Below are 23,224 nucleotides of genomic sequence, written 5' to 3'. Positions count from 1 at the left end.
ATAATGATAAGTCTTATAAAGAAAACAAATCAGGGCAACGAATAGAGTAGATGGCAATGGAGAGAAGCTACTTTTTGATGAGATGGTTAGGAAAGGGCTTTTAGAGGAGCTAACGTTTAAGCTGAGACACAATACAAGAAGTCACTGATTTTTAGTTAACCAAAAATTCACAAATTATGTAACTTGATGACAGTTATAGAGGGCACAAGAAATTAAATAAAATATATTCAGGTACCTACTATTTATCAAAGATTATTAACTGTGCTTTGTCCCATATAAAAGCTTTCACCTTCTATTAAAGCTTTCGTTGATGCATATGGTCTCATCTGACCTTCATACAGACCAGGTCAGTAACTTCCTCTCCAGTCAGTAAACCACAAGAAGTCTTATTCCCTGGGACTATCCTGACATACATAAGAATAACTTGTGAATTTTATCAACCTAATATTACAACTGAAGGTATCTTACTTTCCAACTTTTTCTTACTGGTGACATCCAAGATTAGTTACAAACAATTAAAAGCTTGTTATACGCAAGGCTGAAGGAGGCAAGATGGATGTGATATTCTACTTTGCATCTAAAGTAGAGCCTAATTAATGATGCCACTGATATCTATGGGGGAAAAGTCACATACGGCTTTAAAATTTTAAATTTGCAAAACCTAACCTAATAGTTATGAAAATAACATTAATAAGGAAAGTCATAAAGCAAGTTTAACAATTCACTAATAAATACTAGTGAAAAAAGTTCAAATATGATTTGTCATTAACCTGAATTCAACTAATGAACTATTATCAAGTGAAAAGAAACAATTACAATGACATAATTACTGAAATTTATGTAACTCTGCTTTCTTATACATCAGCTAATAGACAAATCATGCATCCAATTTTGCCAGGGGAATCTATGTCATCTTCAGTTTCTTTTTCAAAACTAACTGATAACGTGCACAGAGAAAGCACAAATGCCTAAGCAAATCACTAATCTATCACACGATTGTATGAAATGAATAAACTATTATGCTGCATAAATAGTAGTAGTATGCTGCAAGATAGTAAAGTAATAAGAAAAACCTTCCTTGAAAGCCAAAACAGTACTATTTCAGTTATGTAGCATGGGCAGTGAACAACGTAGTGACATAAGAAATGCTTACACATAAACGAATTTAAGCAAACATATATATCCTGAACTCTTTCTTTTTTTTTTTTTAAATTTTTGTTTTTTAACGTTTTATTTATTTCTAGGAGAGAGAGAGAGAGAGACAGCGTGAGCAGGGGAGGGTCAGAGAGAGAGGGAGTCACAGACTGAAACAGGCTCCAGGCTCTGAGCTGGCAGTCAGCACAGAGCCTGACGCGGGGCTTGAACCCACGATCCGTGAGATCATGACCTAAGCGAAAGTCGGACGCTTAACCGACTAAGCCACCCAGGCGCCCCTATCCTGAACTCTTTCTAATGGCACTTATTCTAAATGGTTTCAATAATATCTGTGCCTTTGTATAACATACTGATTAATGGCACATGCTTTATGGTTAGAATGCCTGCATTGACATCCCTGGTCTATCACTTTGTGTGACTTCAGGCTAATTGTTTAATCTCCTAAGCCTCTATTTCTACATTTGTAAAAAAAAAAAAAAAAAAAAAAAAAGATAATAAAAATACCTATGACATATGGCAGTTAGGAAAATTAACTGACATAAGAACTTAGTTCTCAATAAACTATTACGCAAAAGAATGTCCTCTTTTTCTTTAAGAAAAGAAAAACATTTATTCCTGGATTAAATAGGTTATATATACACCTAGGTGGTAGAAGTCAAAAGATTAAGCACAAGTAACAACACATTTTCCTCCTATCTTGGTCTCCCAGATAACCAGTTCTTTTCCCTATAGACAATCAGTGTTATTGGTTTCTTCTACACATTTCCAGAAAGATTTTATGCAAATCTAAGTAAATAGTACATACTGTTTTTACCAAGCTTTTTAAAAAAACTATATAATATTCTTTTTTAATATTGAGAGAGCAGGGGAGGGGTGGAGGAGTGGCAGACAGAGGATCTAAAGCGGGCTCTACACTGACAGCAGCAAGCCCCATGCAGCACTCGAATTCACAAACCATGAGATCATGACCTGAGCCAAAGTTGGACGCTTAACAACAAAGCCACCCTGGCACCCCAAAACTATATAATATTCTTTAAAAAAAAACAACAACTATATACTCTCTATACTGTGCTTCTTTAACTCAGCATATTTTAGAAATCACTTTGCAATAACAAATAATTTTTATTATATTTTTTAACTGAGTATAAACATGTGACAAGGGTCCTTATATTTACAACTCTTATAAAACTTTAAATGCACAATGAATTTAAAAGTAAACGCTTGGTGCACCTAGGTGGCTCAGTTGGTTAAGCATCTGCCTCTTGGTTTCAGCTCAGGTCATGATGTCGTAGTCTTGAGATAGAGCCCAGCATTGGGCTCTGTGCTGGGCATGGAGCCTCTCTGTGATTCTCTCTCCCTTTCTCTCTGCCCCTCCCCTGTGCATGCTCTCCTTCTCTCTCCCTCAAAATAAATAAACCTTAAAAATGAATTAATTAGTTAATTAATTAAACACTAACCACTCCACACCCACAGGAATGACTATCATCAAAAAGAAAATTAACAAATGATGGTGATGATGTAAAGAAAATGGAACTCTTATATACTGCTGATACAAATATAAAATGGTGCAGTCTCTGAAAAACAGACTGCCATGTTACTTTCATATATTTATATATATACAGTTTTCTAATTTTTAAATGTTTATTAATTTTCAGAAAGAGAGAGAGAGACCGAGGGTGAGCAGAGTAGGGGCAGAGAGCTAGAAGGAGACACAGAATCCAAAGCAGGCTCCAGACTCTGAACTGCCAGCACAGAGCCAGACGCAGGGTTCAAACTCAGAAGCGGGCTCTACACTGACAGCAGCGAGCCCCATGCAGCACTCGAACTCACAAACCATGAGATCATGACCTGAGCAGAAGTTGGATACTTAACTGACTGAGCCACCCAGGTACCCCCTAATATATAATTTTTATTTATTTATTTTGAGAGAGAGTATGTGCATGTGTGCACGCGCACAAGCCGGGGAGGGGAAGAGAGAAGAGGAGACAGAGTCCCAAGCAGGCTCCCCTCTACCATTGCAAAAGCTTGATGCAAGGCTCAAACTGACAAACTGTGAGATCACGACGTGGGCTGAGATTAAGAGTCAGTTGCTTAACCAACTGTGCCACCCAGGTGCCCCAGGTTACTAGTATACTAAACATAAAGTTACCAGGGTGTCTGGGTAGTTCAGCCAGTTAAGCATCTGACTCTTAATTTCAGTTCAGATCATGATCTCATGGTTCCTAAGTCTGAGCCCTCTGACCGCTGCATTGAGCTCTGTGCTGACAGCATAGAGCCTGCTTAGGATTCTCTCTCTCCCTATCTCTCTGTCCCTCCCCTGCTCGTGTGTGCTTTCTTGCTCTTTGTCTCTCAAAATAAATGAATGTTTTTTTTTTTAAAAAAACATAAGTTTACCACATGATCTAGCAATTTCTAATCTAGGTAGTATCAACCTAAGAAAGATAGATGGAAACACATGTCCATTCCAAGCCTTGTACACAAATGTTCATAGCAGCTTTATTCATAATAGCCAAAATGTGGAAATAACTCAAATATCCAACAAATAGCAAATGGACAAAATATGCCATATACATAATGGAATACTATTATATTAATGTTAATATACTATTAAATATTATATATATATAAAAAGGAACAAAGTACTGATGTATCCTACAACACAAACGAACCTCAAAAACATTACACAAAGAAGCCAGGCACAAGAAATCACATACTGTATGATTCCATTTATATAAAATGTCCAGAAAAAGCAAACCGATACAGACAGAAAGTAGATTAGTAGCTGCCTAAGGCTGGAAGTGGAAATAAGGAATGACCACAAGTGAGAATGAGATTTGATTTTAGGGTTATGGAAATCAAAATTGTGGTAATGTATATACAACTCTGTAAGTTTACTAACAATTACTGAATCACACACTTAAAATGAGGGAATTTCATGATATATAAATTAAACCTTAATAAAGTGATTTTTAATAAATATTAATACAAAATATCCAATATTATTCAAATTAATTTTAATGTGTCTGCTGGAGGGGTGCCTGGGTGGCTCAGTCAGTTAAGCATCTAACTTGATTTCAGCTCAGGTCATAATCTTACAGTTAATCAGTCTCTGGGATTCTCTGTCTCCTTCTATCTCTGCCCCTCCACGGCCTGTTCTCTCTCTCAAAAATAAATAAATAAATAAATAAATAAGATGTTGTTTGCTGAGGGGTGCCTGGGTGGCACTGTCGGTTGAGCATCCAACTCTTGACTTTGGCTTAGATCATGATCCCAGGGTTGTGGGAGTGGAGCCCACTTAAAATTCTATCTCTCTCTCCCTCTCTGCCCCTCTCCCCCACTCATACACTCTTGTTCTCTCTCTTTCTCTCTCTCTCTCTCTAAAATTAAAAAAAAAAAACTGTTGTTTGCTGAAACAATATGAGACAGAATGAAACAACTTCTTTATTGTGGAACAAATTAATTCTGTCCCTCTACCTAAGCCCTCTAACCCTCCTTCAGATCAGTCAGTTAATGAATATTTATTGCCTGCTCTAACACCTGCCTATTTTACTGTGTTCCAGTGGTGGTTTAATTTTCCCACCTACTGTCTCTTTTATAACTACTGTGAAAAAAATTATTTAAACATCATTTCATAATAAAATAAGCTTTCACTTGGTGCCAGTGCATCATTTACGTATGACACTTGTCTCTACTCCTTTCTCATTAGACCATGGCAACTAAAAGTGAAAGTAGCACTTGAGCCCAAGTGATTTTAAACAGACAGGCAAACAAATACAGGCTTGGGGCGGGGGGGGGGGGGGGGGGGAAAGGGGGGGCACCAAAGATTATCAAAATGAAAAAACAAGATGTTTAAACTAATGAAAGGAATTCATGAGCCCCTACAAGTACGGCCATAAATCCCACTTTGAGAAATCTGTAATGTGCAGTCTCACAAGTTACTAAAGTATGAAGAGCAGTCAGACTTCACACTGAATGTTATCTATATAGCTGAGCAGTTCTGGTAAGTGCCCATTCACAAAATGGCTTTGCAAAGATGATCTCTAATGCATAATCAAAAACAACCTTGTCTTCAATTATGAATCTTTGGTAAATTTCAGAAATGGAAATTTATTTTAACATTTATAAGTCAAATAAGAACAATAATTTTTAAGCAAGAACCACTTGATTAAAAAATAGAAGTCATCCACATGGAAAGGTTAAGCATTTAAGACAAATGATTTAAAAACTGTTGAAAACCACAGCATGTGATACTAAAAACTTCAAAAAATTTTCTCACAAGTGAAGATAATTAATTCACAATCACTTAAACCAATATGTACTGTGTATCACATTGTGTTTCATCTGACTAAACAACACTTGTTTGACTAAATTATTCTAGAAATTAAGGCAAAACATCTGGCTTATAAATCTCCAAACTAATCATTAACTTACTGATCTGTTAGCACATGTAACCAGGGTAGAGGAATAAATTTTTTTGCCATGATAAAAAAAAAAAAACTACTGCATTCTATATGTCCCACTAAATTTCCTTTTTATTTTTTTTTCATATCAAATATAGGCTATCTTTAAAGCAGTCTTGAGAAAGAAAAACAAAGCTGGAAGTATCATAATCCCAGATTTCAAGATATATTACAAAGTGGTACTAATCAAAACGGTATGGTACTGGCACAAAGAGAGACAGATCAATCAAACAACAAAGACAGCACAGAAATAAGTCCAGGATTATAGGATCAATTAATCTTCAACCAAGGGGGCAAGAATATGCAATGAGTGAAAGTCTTTTCAATAAGCGGTGCTATGAAAACTGGACAGCCATAACCAAAAGAACAAAACTGGGCCACTTTCTTAGACTATACACAAAATTAATTCAAAATAGATTAAAGATCTAAATGTGAAACATGAAACCATAAAACTTCGAGAAAAAAATTTAGGTATCAATTTCTTGGATATCTGCCTTAGCAACAGATTTACAGATATGTCTCTTCTGAGACAAGAAAACAAGAAAAACAAAAGGAGGGGTGCCTGGGTGGCTCAGTCAGTTAAGCGTCCAACTCTTGATTTCAGCTCAGGTCACAACCTCATGGTTCATGGGACTGAGCCCCACATCAGGCTCCATGCTGACAGCATGGACTCTGCTTGGGATTCTCTCTTCCTCTCTTTCAGCCTCTCCCCCTTTTGCACACACTCTTGCTCTCTCAAAATAAATAAGCTTTAAAAAAAAAAGGAAAAATAAACTATAAGCTACTTTAAAAAGCTTTTGTATAGCAAAGAAAACAGCCAACAAAACAAAGAGGCAACCTACTGAATGGGAGGAGATATTTACAAATGACTTATCCAATGAGGGGTTAATATCCAAAATATATCAAGAACTTATACAACTCAACAACATAAAAACAATCTGATTAAGGATTTTTCCAAAGAAGACATACAGACAGCCAAGAGACACATGAAACGATGCTCAACATCAGTTATCATCAGGGAAATGCAAATCAAGACCACAACAAGCTATCACCTCACACCTGACAGAATGGGCTAAAGTTAAAAACACAAGAAAATAACAGGTTTTGGAGAGGCTGCAGAGAAAAGGGACCCCTCGTGCTTTGTTGGTGGAAACATAAATTGGTGCAACCACTGTGGAAAACCAGTGTGGAGGTTCCTCAATAAATTAAAAATAGAAATACTATAGAATCCAGTAATTCCAATAGTGCGTATTTACCCAAAGAAAACAAAAACACTATTCAAAACAAAACAGAAAACAAAAACAAAATTAAAGAAGATATATGCAACCCTATGTTCACAGCAATATTTACAATAGCCAAAATATAGAAGCAATCCAACTATCCATCAATAGATGAATGGATTAAGAAGACATGGTATATGTATGTATGTATGTATGTATATATGTGTGTGTATGTATGTGTGTGTGTATATATATATATATATATATATATGAATATTACTCAGTCATTAAAAATCGAAATTGTGCTATTTACAATAATGTAAATAGACACAGAGGGTATTACGCTAAATGAAATAAGTCAGAGAAAGACAAAGAAAACATGATTTCACTTATATATAGAATCTAAAAAACAAAATAAACTCTTAAATACAGAGAACTCATGGTTGCCAGAAAGGAAATGGTGGAGGGTATGTGAAATAGGTGAAGAAGATTTTAACAGATCCAATTATAAAATAAATTAAGTCACAGAGATGAAAAAGGTATAGCATAGGGAATATAGTCAGTAATATTACAATAACATTATATGATGACAGTGACTACTCTTACCATGGTGAGCACTGAGCAATGTATAGAATGATCAAATCACCATATTGTACATCTGAAACTAATACAACATTGTATGTCAACCATAGTTCAATAAAACATGTTTTTTAAAAATACAGGCAGTCAGCAGCATTATTTATAATAGCCAAACTAGAGAAACAGCCCAAATGTCCATTGACAGATAAATGGATAAAGATGTGGAATATATATTAAATGGAATGTCACTCATACATTAAAAAAGAATGAAATCTTGCCACTTGCAACAATATGGGAGAAGCTAGAGAGCATAATGCTAAGTGAAATAAGCCAGTCAGAGAACATAAATACCAGATGATTTTACTCACATGTGGAATTTAAGAAACAGATGAACAAAGGAAAATAAAAAGAGACAAACCAAAAAAGTCTTTAACTACAGAGAACAAACTGGTTACCAGAAGTGAGGTGGGTGGGGGGATGGGTGAAATAGGTGAAAGAGATTAACAGCTCACATATCTTTATGAGCATGATGTAATATTTGGAACCGTTGAATCACTATATTTTATATAGAATATAGTATATTTCATATATACCTAAAACTAACATAACACTGTACATTAACTATCCTGGGATTAAATTTTTTTAAAATCGAGGCAATTTTTGCTTGGCATCATTCTGATATGCATAAAGCTCAGTTACCACAGTTTAGAAAAATACCAGGACCCAACAGCATGGTTCAAATTTCAGTTATTCTCAGGCCACACCAGCTTTAAAGAAATAGAAAATCTAAAGTTTCATTTAACATTTTTTTAAGTTTTTATTTAAATTCCAGTTAGTTAATGTAATATAACATTAGTTTCAGATGTACAGTAAAGTGATTCAACAATTCCATACAATACCCAGTACTCCTCACAAGTATACCCCTTAATCCTCATCACCTATTTAACCCATCTCTCCACCCACCTCCATTCCGGCAACCATCAGTTTGTTCTCTGTAACTAAAAGTCTGTTTCTTGATTTGTCCCTCCCCTCCCCTCCCCTCCCCTCTGAACTTTGGTTAAATTATGTGTAATATGCAATGCAGCACTTAGAATATAGTAAAATGCATGATAGTGATATTAAAAATCTCCAAGCAATAATGTGAATTGGAAAAGAAAAACAAATTATGGAATAACAACCATCTGATATCATTTATGAAGACAAATATAATATATACTCTTTTGATGGGTATGTATATTTGTTGATGACTACAATTAAAAACACCTTAAAGGGGGCACCTGAGTGGCTCAGTCGGTTAAGCCTCCGACTTCAGCGCAGATCATGATCTCATGGTTCATGGGTTCAAGCCCCAGGTCGGGCTCTGTGCTGACAGCTAGCCTCCTTCAGATTCTGTGTCTCCCTCTCTCTCTGACCCTCCCCTGCTCATGCTATGTGTCTCTCTCTCAGAAAAAGGAAAGGAGAGGAGAGGAGAGGGGAGGGGAGGGGAGGGGAGGGGAGGGGAGGGGAGGAAAGAAAAATACCTTAAAGAACATGCACCATAATGGAAACTGGGAGAAAACCTGGGAAAGAGATTTTTTCTAAAGATGATCAAGGTAGAACTTTAATCTATAATGTTTTAACTTCTGCATGAGAATGTTAGTTAATATATTAATTTAAATGCTTTAGGAGCATCTGGATAGCTCAGTAAGTTAAGCATCTGACTTTTGATTTCAGCTCAGGTCATGATCTTGGGGTCATAAGATTGAGCCCCACACTGGGCATGAAGCCTGTTTAAGATTCTGTCTCTCTCTACCACCTCACGCCAGTCAGAGTGGCTAAAATGAGCAAATCAGAGAACTCTAGATGCTGGCGAGGATGTGGAGAAACGGGCACCCTCCTACACTGTTGGTGGGAATGTAAACTGGTACAGCCCCTCTGGAAAACAGTGTGGAGGTTCCTCAGGAAACTAACAATAGAACTCCCCTAGGACCCAGCAATAGCACTGCTAGGAATTTACCCAAGGGATACAGAAATGCTGAGGCATAAGAGCACATGTACCCCAATGTTCATAGCAGCACTCTCCACAATAGCTAAAACATGGAAACAGCCTAAGTGTCCATCAACAGATGAATGGATCAAGATGTGGTTTATCTATACCATGGAATACTACATGGCAATGAGGAACAATGAAATCTGGCCATGTGTAGCAACGTGGATGGACCTGGAGGGTGTCATGCTGAGCGAAATAAGTCAGGCAGAGAAGGACAAATATCATATGTTTGCACGTATAGGAGGATTAGGAGGAACTTGATGGAGGAACAAGAGGGAGAAGAAGGGCGGAAATGGTGGGGGAAAGGGAGAGAGGCAAACCATGAGAGACTCTTGAATGCTGACAAAAACTGAGGACTGATGGATGTGGGGGGGAGGGGGGGATGGGCATGGAGGAGGGCACTTGTGGGGATGAGCACTGAGTGTTATGTGGAAACTAATTTGACAATAAACTATTTGTAAAAAAAAAGATTCTGTCTCTCTCTCTCGCACATGCGCGCTTTCTCTCCCTCTCTCTCTCCCCCTCTCTCTATCTGCTCCTCCTCTGCTCATACCCCCTCTCTCAAAATAAAATAAAATAAAAATGTTTTAATGGTTTAAAAAGAAGAGAAGAGAGAATATCCATTTTTAAATGGGCAGAATATAAGGAATTCTTAACTTGGAGCTACCTAATGATACAAAGCCTCTTAATATTTTATGAAAAATTTTACTTCATGCATATTTTTTGCATAGAGGATACATCTGAAGGATCTGTCAGCCCAAGGACTCAAACTCTTAAGCTTACATATATAATTACTGATAATCTGTGAAGAAATAAAGAAAGCAAAAGGTGCTGAGCAGACTGGACTAGAGAAAATGCAGTAATGATGAGTTTCATTAAATGGGACAAAGAAAGACTTTAGAAACTAGAGATCCACAAATCTAATATTGATGCTGGCTGGGCAAAAGTCCAAAACAAATTATTAAACATACTTCAAAATACCAAAATGAAAGATGCATCTAAAAGAGGTTGAACAACAAAAAAAGGCATTTTGAAAAATCTTATTTTTATACTGGTAGATCAAGAATACATTTTACTTCAAAATATTTTTAAGGTGTCCCAGGGAAATGAGACAAGTTCAAGAATACTAAGAAAATCAGGGCCGCCTGGGTGATAAGCTTCTGACTCTTGGTTTCAGCTCAGGTCATGATCTCAGTTCGTGAGATGGAGCCCTGCATCAGATCAAGTTTTCCTTGCAGACAATACAGGAACAACATAGATATGGAAAAATTTAGCTGAGGAACCAGTGTATATAATCTAAAGAGCTGTCTCGCAAATCAACATCAAAACAAAGAAAGGCTTCTAGTGGCATACTAAAGTGTGACTGCCATATTCAACCAACATGGACTGAATAACTACTTACTGCACATTTATCAAATATGCAATTGGCAAAAAAAAAACAGTTTGATCGTTAATATGTTAGATGTCAGAATCTAAAACTGGAACAATTAGCAAACAAAATACAGAGAATAAAATTGAATGCTAAAAAAAGTAAACACCTCCACTGCACTGCACTTTTTTACTTACAATTCTAATGTATATTTAATTTAATATTATATAATATATACACATACATACACACACAGACATGTTTGCAGACAAATTTAGCAAATATCATTTATAGCATATAAGCCCTAAAATACTTACTATCTAGCCCTTTACAGAAAAATTTTGAGAACTCCTGGTCCTGACCAGCAAGTCTTTTCTCAAAAATATTCTCTATCTTTGATTTTGAGCATAAAATTCAAGGACATTAATTAAACAGTCTGTAATGTTAAATTTAAATTGGAGCAGGAGAGCCAAGACACTCCCTGGGGCAGGAGGCAGGCAGCAAGGGTCCAAAGCACACAGGCAGTGGGCTAGCACAAGCTAACGGCGGCCAGCTTCATCCCTGAGATATTCATCCCCACGACCCATACTTCTAGTCTAACCATGAAAAAAAAATCACACACACAAAAAAAATCAAGAAACACTCTAGAAAATACCCAACTAGTACCCCTCAAAACTATCAAATTCATGAAAAACAAGGAAAGGCTGAGAAACCATCATTAACCAGAGAAGACAGAAGAGACAGGAAGAGTAAATGTAATATGTATCTTGAAAGGCATATGAGTGGAAAAATCAATGAAATCCAAATATAACTTGGGTTTGGTTAATAGTAATATATCAACAACAACAAAAAAAAATATATCAACATTGGTTTACTTGTCATAAATGTTCCATGGTAATGTAAGACATTAACAATAGAAGACACTGAGTTAGGGCTATACCTGACTGTGGACTATGTTTGCAGCTTTTCTGTAAATTGAAAATATTCTGAAGTTAAACTTTACTAAAATTTTGAAATGGCAATATCAGTATAAGCTTGTCATTTAAACATGCATGCATGCGCACACACACATACACACACACCTGTACTTTCCACTGAAAAGGTCAAAAGGAATGATACCCCACTATTAATGAGCAGGTATAATACTCAGATTTGGTCTCAAAATACCATACACACTTTAAAAAAAAAAAAAAAAAAAAAAAAAAAGGTCTCCCAGGGAAATGATGATCCTAGGACTTAGAAAGGAATATACCAGGAAGCTTACATCACGTTATGCCGGGAAATAAGTAAGCTTTTAAGTCTAATGAGTACATGTCAAAACTACATAGCAATCAGGGACTCCCCTGGCCAAATCTGGGACAATTTAAGCACCAAAAAAGAATAATGACTGCAATTGACTGGAACACATGAAAATTTAAAAATCATAAATACTGACACACAAAAAGGAAAAAGAAAAAAGAAAAAAATCACCACCAATAATAGCAACAACTCATTTATCACCACCAACCCCTAAGATGAAAATGGGTAATTAAAGAAATAACCAAGTATTTACCAAGTATTTACAGTAGGAACTGTATTTTAGGGTGATCAAATAACATTGATTAATAAGAAAAATTTCTGGGGCAAAAAAACAGACACTCAGATCAAAGGACCCACAAATGTATGGCCAACTAATCTTTGGTGACAAAGCAGGAAAGAATATCCAATGGAATAAAGACAATCTCTTCAGCAAATGGTGCTGGGAAAACTGGACAGTGACATAGAGAAAAATGAACCTGGACCCCTTTCTTACACCATACACAAATATAACAAGACAAAAAATAAACAAGACACCATAAACAAAAAGACAAAATGGATGAAAGGCCTAAACCTAAGACAGGAAGCCATCAAAATCCTAGAGGAGAACGTAGGCAAAAACCTCTTTGACCTCGGCCGCAGCAACTTCTTACTCAACAGTCTCCAGAGACAAGGGAAAGAAAAGCAAAAATGTACTACTGGGACCTCATCAAGATAAAAGGCTTTTGCACAGCAAAGGAAAGCAATCAGCAAAACTAAAAGGCAACTGACGAAATGGGAGAAGATATTTGCAAATGATATATCAGATAAAGGGTTAGCATCCAAAAATCTATAAAGAATTTACCAAACTCAACACCCAAAAAAACAAAAACTCCAGTGAAGAAATGGGAAAAAGACATGAATAGACACTTCTCCAAAGAAAACATCCAGATGGCTAAGAGACACATGAAAAAATGCTCAACATTACTCATCATCAGAGAAATACAAATTAAAACCACAATGAGATACCACCTCACAAAAGTCAGAATGGCTAAAATTAACAACTTAGGCAACAACAGATGCTGGTGAGGATGCGGAGGATCTCTTTTGCACTGCTGGGGGGAATGCAAACTCATGCAGCCACTCTGGAAAGCAGTATGGAGGTTCCTCAAAAAACTAAAAACAGAACGACCCTACGACCCAGCAATTGCACTACTAGGCATTTATCCCAGGGATACAGGTATGCTGTTTTGAAAGGATACATGCATCCCAATGTTTATAGCAGGGCTACTGACAATAGCCAAAGTATAGAAAGAACCCAAATGTCCACTGATGGATGAATGGATAAAGATGTGGTGTATATATACAATGAAATCTTCCCATTTGTAACTACGTGGATGGTACTGGAAGGTATTATGCTAAGCAAAATTAGTCAGAAAAAGACAACTATCATATGACTTCATTCATATGAGAAATTTAAAACACAAAACAGATGAACATAAGGGAAGGGAAGCAAAAATAATATAAAAACAGGGAGGGAGACAAAACATAAGAGACTCTTAAATACAGAGAACAGAGGGTTGCTGGAGGGGCTGTAGGAGAGGGAATGGGTTAAATGGGTAAGGAGCATTAAGAAGGATACTTATTGGGAAGAGCACTGGTGTTATACATAGAGGATGAATCACTGGAATCTACTCCTGAAACCATTGTTGCACTATATGCTAACTTGGATGTAAATTTAAAAATTAATTAGCTAACTAAAGTCAGAACCAGTATATTTGTAAGTTATACTCAGGAGTCTTAGTTTTGAAAGTTAAAAATTTTTATTCTTTACAATCTTTTGGTTTTTGAATGGATATCTTAAAATACCAGGAAGGAAAAAAAATTGTTTTCTAAATATAACTGTTATGACTTCACATTAAAATAAAACCCACAATGTCAAGTGCTTGGGTGAACAAACATTATTACATTATGGTAGATGAAAAAAGAAACACATTGCCTTGTGGTATCCATTCTTGATGATCTGCACTAATAATATGGAAACGGATTGTAAATAATCCAAAATAAAGGATAATTTAAAATTCCAAAAAAAAATTTTAATTAGCTAATTAATTTTCAGAAATTTTTAAAAATTTAAAAAATAATAAGGAAAAGTTCTTCTTTTAGAAGAGTGTCAACAAATAAATGTAGATGAAATAATGGAATTTAAAAAATCACCAATTTACAACCCTCAATGATATAACTGATTCAGGTACATATAATCAATAGATGCTAAACTTATTAAGTGAAGACATGAGAAGAACATAGATATTTCCATGCTACCAACTATCTCCCCACAAAGTCCTTGCCTATCTCAAGTATATAATATTAACTTTACTATGGAGGAATTAGACATCACCAACTTAATCCAGGAATTAATCTTAACTGCTAGTCACAAATAGTGGCAACAACTAGACAACAAGTGCCACTTGATACGATACAATGTAGATTACAACTGAACCATTGGACATTCTCTAGGAAATACTGGAGACAGAAATAAATTAAATGATACCATAAGAAGCAATAAGAAAATTCAGGAAGAACCTTAAAAAGGACAACTGGACCTGTTTAATAAAGTCATAAAGTCATGGGAAAGAAATTCATTTGGAAAGAGACACTGTTCTAGATTAAAAGATATGTAAGAGAGGGACAAAACAAATGGGATATGTATTATTTGATTGGATCCATGTTTGACAAGCCAGCATTACAACACATATGAGAATAAACTGGAGATTTTAAATATGGAATGATTATTAGGAATATTAAATTCTAAAGAATTTTGTTAGAAATGTCTGTATTTTTTAAAAATTCATGAGGAATTATTTCAAAGTGAAAGCTATGTATGTCTTTACTTGTAAATACTTCAAAAATTATAAAAATGAGATGAAGCAAAGACTAAAAAATGTTTGTTAACTGCTAAATCTTGGTAGAAAATGGCTATTACAGTAATCCCTCTACTTTTCTCTATGTTTGAAATATCTCACAGTAAAAAGTAAGTTACAGATGGATATATAAATAGATAATAAAATACATATTATATATATGTTGTCATAAAAAGAAGAGTCACATTGGGGCGCCTGGGTGGCTCAGTCAGTTAAGCTTCAGACTTCAGCTCAGGTTGTGATCTCACAGTTCGTGGGTTCGAGCCCCGCATTGGGCTCTGACAGCTAGCTCAGAGCCTGGAGCCTGATTCAGATTCTGTGTCTCCCTCTCTCTCTGACCCTCCCCTGCTCACGCTGTCTCTCTCTCAGAAATAAATAAACATTAAAAAAAAAAAAAAGTAGAGTCACATAGAGATTAGGGGCAAATAATTGCAAAGTTAAACGGTTCTCATGTTTAAAATAGTAACATTCACAAAATGTTTGCAGTACTAGAGTTTACATTAATCTTGTATGGATTGTCAAGAATTCTGTTTATTCTCATCTACGCTTTGATAGCTCACTATTAAATATACGATGCAGTAATTTAATTGTGGAAAAGAAAGGAAGATTTTTCTTGGGCTTTTCTGCATTTTCAATTACAACAGTGTAGCAAATGACACAGTTTAGTAATAGAGTACTGGCTTGAGACTCATGAGACATGATTCTATTCAAAGCTGATCAATAATAGAGTACTGGATGATCCCAAACAAGTGAATTTATAGTTGTAAAAACAGAAGGGGAGGGGCACATGGGTGGCTCAGACAGTTAAGCGTCTGACTCCTAATTACAGATCAGGTCATGATCTCCCAGTTCATGAGGCTGTCAGCACAGAGTCTGCTTGGGATTCTCTCTCTCCTGTCCCTCTCTCTCAATATAAACAAATAAATATTAAAAAATAAAAAAGCAGAAGGGGAACACAATCCCTATATAAATCAAGAGAATATCACATGGGAGCAAAGGTTATAACACTGTATTTTTTAAAAGTCATCATTGGGGCGCCTGGGTGGCTCAGTCAGTTAAGCATCCAACTTTGGCTCAGGTCATGATCTCACGGTTCGTGGGTTCGAGCCCCACGTCAGGCTCTGTGTTGACAGCTAGCTTAGAGCTTGGAGACTGTTTTGGATTCTGTGTCTCCCTCTCTCTCTGACCCTGCCCTGCTCATGCTGTCTCTCCCTCTCAGAAATAAATAAAAACATTTTTAAAATTTTAAATAGATAAATAAATACATACATACATACACACACACATACATACATACATACATGATAAAAAAGTCATCATACTGGGGCACCTGCATGGCTCAGTTGGTTGAGCATCTGACTTCAGTTCAGGTCATGATCTCACAGTTCATGAGTTCAAGCCCCACATCAGGCTCTGTGCTGACAGCTCAGAGCCTAGAGCCTTCTTCAGATTCTGTATCTCCCCCTCTCTCTCTGCCACTCCCCTGCTCATACTCTGTCTGTCTCAAAAATGAATGTTAAAAAAAATTTTTTTTTACATCATCATACTAACTCAAGATACCAAGTTACAATTTTAAATAATGAGAGCTTTATTAAATACACCCATCACTGGGGATACCCTGTTTTTACTTTTTTTTTTTTCCTTTCCAACTGATCTGAGATCTGCTATGTTCATCTACTAAGTCTAACCTTGGCTCAGGTCATGATCTCATGATCTCATGGTCCATGGGTTTGAGCCCCCGCACCAGGCTCTATGCTGACAGCATGCAAGCCTGCTTCAGATCCTGTGTACCCCCTCTCTTTGACCTTCCCCTGTTCATGCTCTGTCTCACTCTCTCAAAAATAAATGTTAAAAAAATTTTTTTAAAAAGATAGCTTATGAGTTATGACTTCAAAATTTACAAATCAGGGGCGCCTGGGTGGCTTAGTTGGTTAAGCGTCCGACTTTCGCTTAGGTCATGATCTTGCGGTTCGTGGGTTCGAGCCCCGCGTCGGGCTCTGTGCTGACTGCCAGCTCAGAGCCTGGAGCCTGTTTCAGTCTGTGACTCCCTCTCTCTCTGACCCTCCCCTGCTCATGCTGTCTCTCTCTCTCTCTCTCCTAGAAATAAATAAAAACATTAAAAAAAAAAAAATTTACAAATCAGTATGATCTGTACAAAACTGGCCAGAGCCATGTTTAGATATAACTCCATTCATGCAAGAGTAGAAAATTGGGTCTATCGGGGCGCCTGGATGGCTCAGTTGGTTAAGCATCTAACTTCAGCTCAGGTCATGATCTTGCGGTTTGTGGGTTCAAGCTCCACATCGGGCTCTGTGCTGACAGCTCAGAGCCTGGAGCCTGTTTCGGATTCTGTGTCTCCTTCTCTCTCTACCCCTCTCCCACTCATGCTCTATTTCTCTCTGTCTCAATAATAAATTAAAAAAAAAAAACCATAAATTTAAAAAAAAGAAAGAAAACTGGGTCTATGTTAATTTCATCTAATTCACATTATCTTGAATATCTTAATATATAGTCAATAATAGCTCATTTCCATCATATATTATACAAGTTAACCAACAGTTTCACCAATAAAAATCTATTTTTGATATCAAATATGCTAAAAGATCACATGTGGTCAAAACCAGAAATAAGAGGGTGGCGGTGGTAGCAATATGTAAAGCCCTTTCTTATATAATGCTAGCTGGCCATACCTACACAATGTAGCACTGACTAGCACCTGGTTATTGGCTTAATACGTCATACACATATACATAACATTTCGTGGTATTTACTGGAGTATTAAAATAAACTAGGCAAGGTAATAATCTCTAAATACAAATATTTTTTACAAAACAACAAAAGACTAAAAATGTCTTTAAAATCTGGGTTAATGAAACTAAAGCAAAGAAATTCAAGGTAAATTTTTCTTTCATTTGAATAATGAAGGTAACATATGGTCATATAAACAGTGTATTTTCATACAAAGCATTATAGATGGAATTCAGGTGATAACAGTACTCCGTCTTCAAATATGAAGGTATTAGGTTGTGCAATACATACCATTCACAAGGCTGAAGGGATCGAAATGCCTTAAAAGAGGCATCCATTCCAGCAAAATCCCAAAACTTAACATCATAGTCATATCCTCCAGTCACCAAACGGGCACCTGAGGGATCCAGCCCCAAAGCAGAAACCTGGCAAAAAAAAAAAAAAAAAATTTAACTTGAGAAAAGCTAATTATATTCTGTAATAACTTCCATTTCCTTTCTCTAACTCTACCTCCTATCTTATAGGCATTGGAAGTACAGACCTCAGCTGTTGTTACTTCAAAAAGTGAGACTGGACAGCATCTTCTAGATTACTTGACTGTATTATTATGAATATTACTTCTTTTGAAATAAAGACAATAGTATTTTAATTTAATGTAATTGCCAGCTTTGTCCCAATTTATCTACCAAAACCCATAAATAATTCAGCTTTTTCGATAAAAAAGATTTTGAGGAAATCTTTTGAGATATTTTAACTACAATTTTAATTACCAAAATGAGAAAATGCCAATGGGAATGTTAAGAAATCTATTTATGGGTGTGGGGGGGAGAGGGGAGAGATGGGCATGGAGGAGGACACTTGTGGGGATGAGCACCGGGTGTTATATGGAAACCAACTTGACAATAAACTATTTGTAAAAAAATAAAAATAAAAATATGCATGGTATCATCTCAAAAAAAAATCACATTTTGCACTTTAGATTTATACAATGTTATATGTCAATTATACCTCAATAAAGCTGAAAATTTAAAAAAAAGAAATCCATTTAATCAAGTAGGACAAAGTAGAAATTATTTTCTTGTGTGTACAGCTAAATGACTCAGTCTAATTACCTTAAATAATCACTTTTTTTTTTTTACAAATAGTTTATTGTCAAATTAGTTTCCACATAACACTCAGTGCTCATCCCCACAAGTGCCCTCCTCCATGCCCATCCCCCCCTCCCCCCCACATCCATCAGTCCTCAGTTTTTGTCAGCATTCAAGAGTCTCTCATGGTTTGCCTCTCTCCCTTTCCCCCACCATTTCCCCCCTTCTTCTCCCCCTTGTTCCTCCGTCAAGTTCCTCCTAATCCTCCTATACGTGCAAACATATGATATTTGTCCTTCTCTGCCTGACTTATTTCGCTCAGCATAACACCCTCAAGGTCCATCCATGTTGCTACACATGGCCAGATTTCATTGTTCCTCATTGCCATGTAGTATTCCATGGTATAGATAAACCACATCTTCTTGATCCATCAAAATAATTACTTTTAAAGCTGAATTTATAAGTGGCTAACTACATTATAATAGCACTTTTATATTGGTTCTATAAAATATCTGGCTTCCCTATGGACTTTCCTAGGTCCAATGCACATGTGAGTGCCCAACTGGTAACCTACAATTCTTAAGCAGGAAGTCCCTGGATCTACTGCCCTCTCTATTTCTATTAATTAGAATAATTAATGTGTAAAACAAAACAAAAGGAAAATGAATATATGGAATGAAAACAAAAAAAAGAAATAATTGATGTGATTACCACATATATAAGACAGTAAAAGGATCAAAGTTTCATATAAAGGAAACAACTATGAATCAGTTCCCTCAATAAATAGCCTTGGAATGTTATTAAAGGTAATAAAATTCCTGCAATTAAAACCATAAAGTTACAAAATAATTTATATTCACTTTAATCACTACCTGTAAACACTAATTTCAGAAGATAAGGGAATTATACATAAATATAATTAATAAATTATGTTTAAATTAGATATGTACTACCTTAAATGTGTTGAAGAAAGCACATAAATGAGAACTAAGTCATTTTTCATGTCTTAACAATTATATATCTTAAAACCTAAAACAATAAAAAAGTAAAAATAAACAGTAGCTTCCGAAGTCTAAGAAGTGACTCCTGTTACTATCAACCACAAACTTACTTGTCCCCATGTCCCTCTATCCTTTCACCCTCTCATTACAATTGAAGGGGTGTCCTCTCCCTGATACTACTAACCACACCAGCGTTCATCCCATTACAGCACAGTTTGAAATTGCAAATTCATTTGTGGCTTGTGTCTTCCCTGCCTGTCCTCCCCACGGGGGGTGTAAGCTCCACCTCCTTGCTACAGTAGGCAGGGGCCTGCAGTCAGGGTGGAGAACTGATGGCTAGCTACAGGAATCCTCTGTTGAGTCCCCCTGGGGAAGGGGAGGCTGTGGGGAGCCAGCAGCCTCCAAATTCCAGGGAGTCATTTGGAGTTCGGTGCAAGCTGGTAAGAATGTGCTCAAAGGGAAACCTGAAAACACACCTAAAAAGTGTTCTCTTTGCCCTGGCTGTGAATTCTTCCATTAAGAAAGATAAACTAATAGTATGTCACTATGTTAATGAAAGGAGAGGTAGATGTGACTCATGACTTTGAACCAAATTACATGTGGCCTTTAAAAAAGTTGGAACTGGATTCCTGAGGTAAAATTTCCTCCACTGAACCAGTTCTTCTGGGATCTACATTGTTTAAAGGAACACAGCTAAGAAGTGATTTGGGGGGGCACCTGGTGGTTGCAGTCAGTAAAGCATCCAACTTCGGCTCAGGTCATGATCTCATGATTCATAGGTTTGAGCCCTGCATCGGGCTCTGCGCTGACAGCTCAGAGCCTAGATCCTGTCTTTGGATTCTGTATATCTCTCTCTCTGACCCTCCCCTGCTCACATTGTCTCTCCTCTCTCTCTCTCTCAAAAATAAATAAAATTTTTTTTTAAATTTTTTTAAAAATGATTTGAGACATCTGGTAGGAAACCATCTCTAGGTCCTGTTAAGGAATGGAAAGGTGGGTAGACTGGTAGGAGATACTAGAAATGTAAAGTATAAGAAACAAAGACTGATCTTATGCAGAGAATTGGTGAGGGTCAGAGGTAAATTATGGTGAATCCTTTTAGTACCTTCTGTTCTTCTGTGAATGTGTAAATATTTTACAATAACTAGTTGTAAAAAACGAACCAGGCAAAAGAGTCACCTTGCTAATCTCTAACATAATTAAGATGAAATAAATGCAGGGTAAAGGCAGGACTGCAAGAAGATTAGGTACCATAACAGTACAATTAGAAGCTCTAATTGCTTTTTAATGTGTAAAACGAGTTCGCAGTATATTTCTAATTTTATTTCTTTTTTAAAAGATAAAATTCTACTAAAAAATACAAATACTAAAATAAAATGTGTGACACCCATGAACTCTCTCAGCTGTAAAATATCTCTTAAGTGATAGGGAAGCTTCTGTTTAAGTACTAACAGTCTATAATTCCTTTTCTAATTTACTTAAAAACATGAAAATTAGTAAAATTCCATCATAATTTCAGAATAAAAATGCCAGAAGTCTGATTTCATAAAAAGTAGATATAATATCACAAATTAGATGTAAATGGTTTCTTAAAGCAGCAGTTCTCAGAAGCTCTGGTTTTAAGACACTTTACATTATTTAAATCTACTGAGGACCTCAAAGAGCATTTGTTTATGTGAGTTATGTATTTCAATATCTACCACAGTACAAATTTTGACTAAGACATTTAAAATTATTTATTGTTCACTTCTTTTAAAATGATAATAGGGGCACCTGGATGGCTCGGTTGGTTGAACATCAGACTTTAGACTTCGGCTCAGGTCATAATCTCATGGCTCTCGTGGGTTCAAGCCCCATGTCAGGCTTTGCGGTGACAGCATGGAGCCTACTTTGGGTTCTCTGTCTCCCTCTCTCTCTACCCCTCCCCCACTTCCCCACTTGTGTTCTACAAACATTAAAAAAAAATTAATAACAATAAACCCACTATACTGTAACAAATATTTTCATGAAAATAGTATTTTTAAAAGCAAAAAAACCTGGCAAGAAGACTGTCAGTCTTTTAATATCCTTATTAATTTTATCATTTATGTCATTTCTGGGTCTATTTCTACTGGTTGATGCTTTCCTCATTATAGGATGTATTTTCCTACTTCTTTACATGTCAGACATCTAGAAAAAGGCAGTTTCATTGAAAAGAAAAAGCAAGATAATTGTATTCTTGCATTTGTGAGCATGTTTCATTAATTCAACTACCACTTTTTAATGGTTTATAATGAAATGATTTCATCTTATAACTCAAAATTTTATATTAACTTTAGTCTTTAACTAACATAACTATAACAATACAAAAATAGAAATCTGTATGTCTAAGTAATATAACCTTACAGCAATACAGTAACTATTTTATGTTCATTTCTTATCTCAGTGTGAGTCTAAAAAATGAACTCGGACCTTTTACTGATACAGAAATAAAGCTAAGGGTAATGAGAAATTTTCCCACACCATAAAAAGGAAAACTGTATTTTAGTTTCATTTCTTTTTTTCACTTGTAATGTTCCTATATCAAAGAAAAAGGTTTTAAAGCCAACAATAACAATAACAGTGACAATTTTAAATGAATGTTCCTATTTTAAATGAAACACAATGGTTATTTTGATTGAATAGAAATGTAATCTTTCTTTTTTCTTTAATGTCTATAGCTATTGTGTTATCAGTTGATTGTATAATTAGCCTTAATACAAATGTATCATTGGTTCACTTTTCCATGAGAATGTTGTTATTGAAAGGAAAGAATCAAATTTTTTAAACTTACTGTTTTAGTGCCATGCTTTAGAGTTATTTCATGAGAGTCAGGAATCTTTTGGACAGGATTCTGAAAAAAGAAAATTCCATGACATCAATGAGTAACCAATGTATTTAGGGCCTGAGGGGGAATTACATATTCACAGGAGACATAATTTTTAAAAATTTTATCACTAGCTTTTTAACACAAAGCTTTAAAAAAAAACAATAAAAATTGTGAAAGTAGCTTATTTCTGCACTTCTAGATAAATTACAATTGTTGAGCTGATAATAAATTTATCTTAAATCTCAAAAATGATAAACCTAAGAAACTTTTTAGGTTGTATGAAACAATAAGGTTCTCTCAGCATCCAAAATATTTAAAGTTCTCTCTTCACTGAAAATTGACCACAATTTAAAGTGCTTATGTACTTAATTTAAAATAGGCAACAAAATCCGCACAGGGTAGATATATACCTTTCAACCCATGAAAGTTTAGAAAACAAAAAACTGCTGCTCAAAAATGACACAAATAAGGAACTGAGTCATTTATTGACTCATCAATTCAATAAGCATTTATTTAAAGTGAGATTATACC

At 35.8% G+C, this 23,224-nt stretch overlaps 1 protein-coding gene across 1 annotated transcript in view; it reads right to left on the bottom strand.

Annotated features, from left to right (window-relative positions):
* Positions 1 to 23,224, bottom strand: part of WDR70 (WD repeat domain 70) — a 290,059-nt gene that overhangs the window by 211,881 nt on the left and 54,954 nt on the right. Inside the window, exons 6-7 of the mRNA XM_039250525.1 lie at positions 22,658 to 22,717; positions 18,048 to 18,181 (exon numbers count right to left, since the gene is read on the bottom strand). Coding sequence (XP_039106456.1) covers positions 18,048 to 18,181; positions 22,658 to 22,717 — 194 coding nt within the window. The remainder of the gene's footprint in view (positions 1 to 18,047; positions 18,182 to 22,657; positions 22,718 to 23,224) is intronic.

Source organism: Hyaena hyaena, unplaced genomic scaffold (assembly GCF_003009895.1).
Source record: "Hyaena hyaena isolate Hyena2069 unplaced genomic scaffold, ASM300989v1 scaffold_372, whole genome shotgun sequence".
Classification (NCBI taxonomy): domain Eukaryota; kingdom Metazoa; phylum Chordata; class Mammalia; order Carnivora; family Hyaenidae; genus Hyaena; species Hyaena hyaena.
Note: the sequence above shows the minus strand (reverse complement) of the source record. Positions and strands in the feature narration are given on the sequence as shown.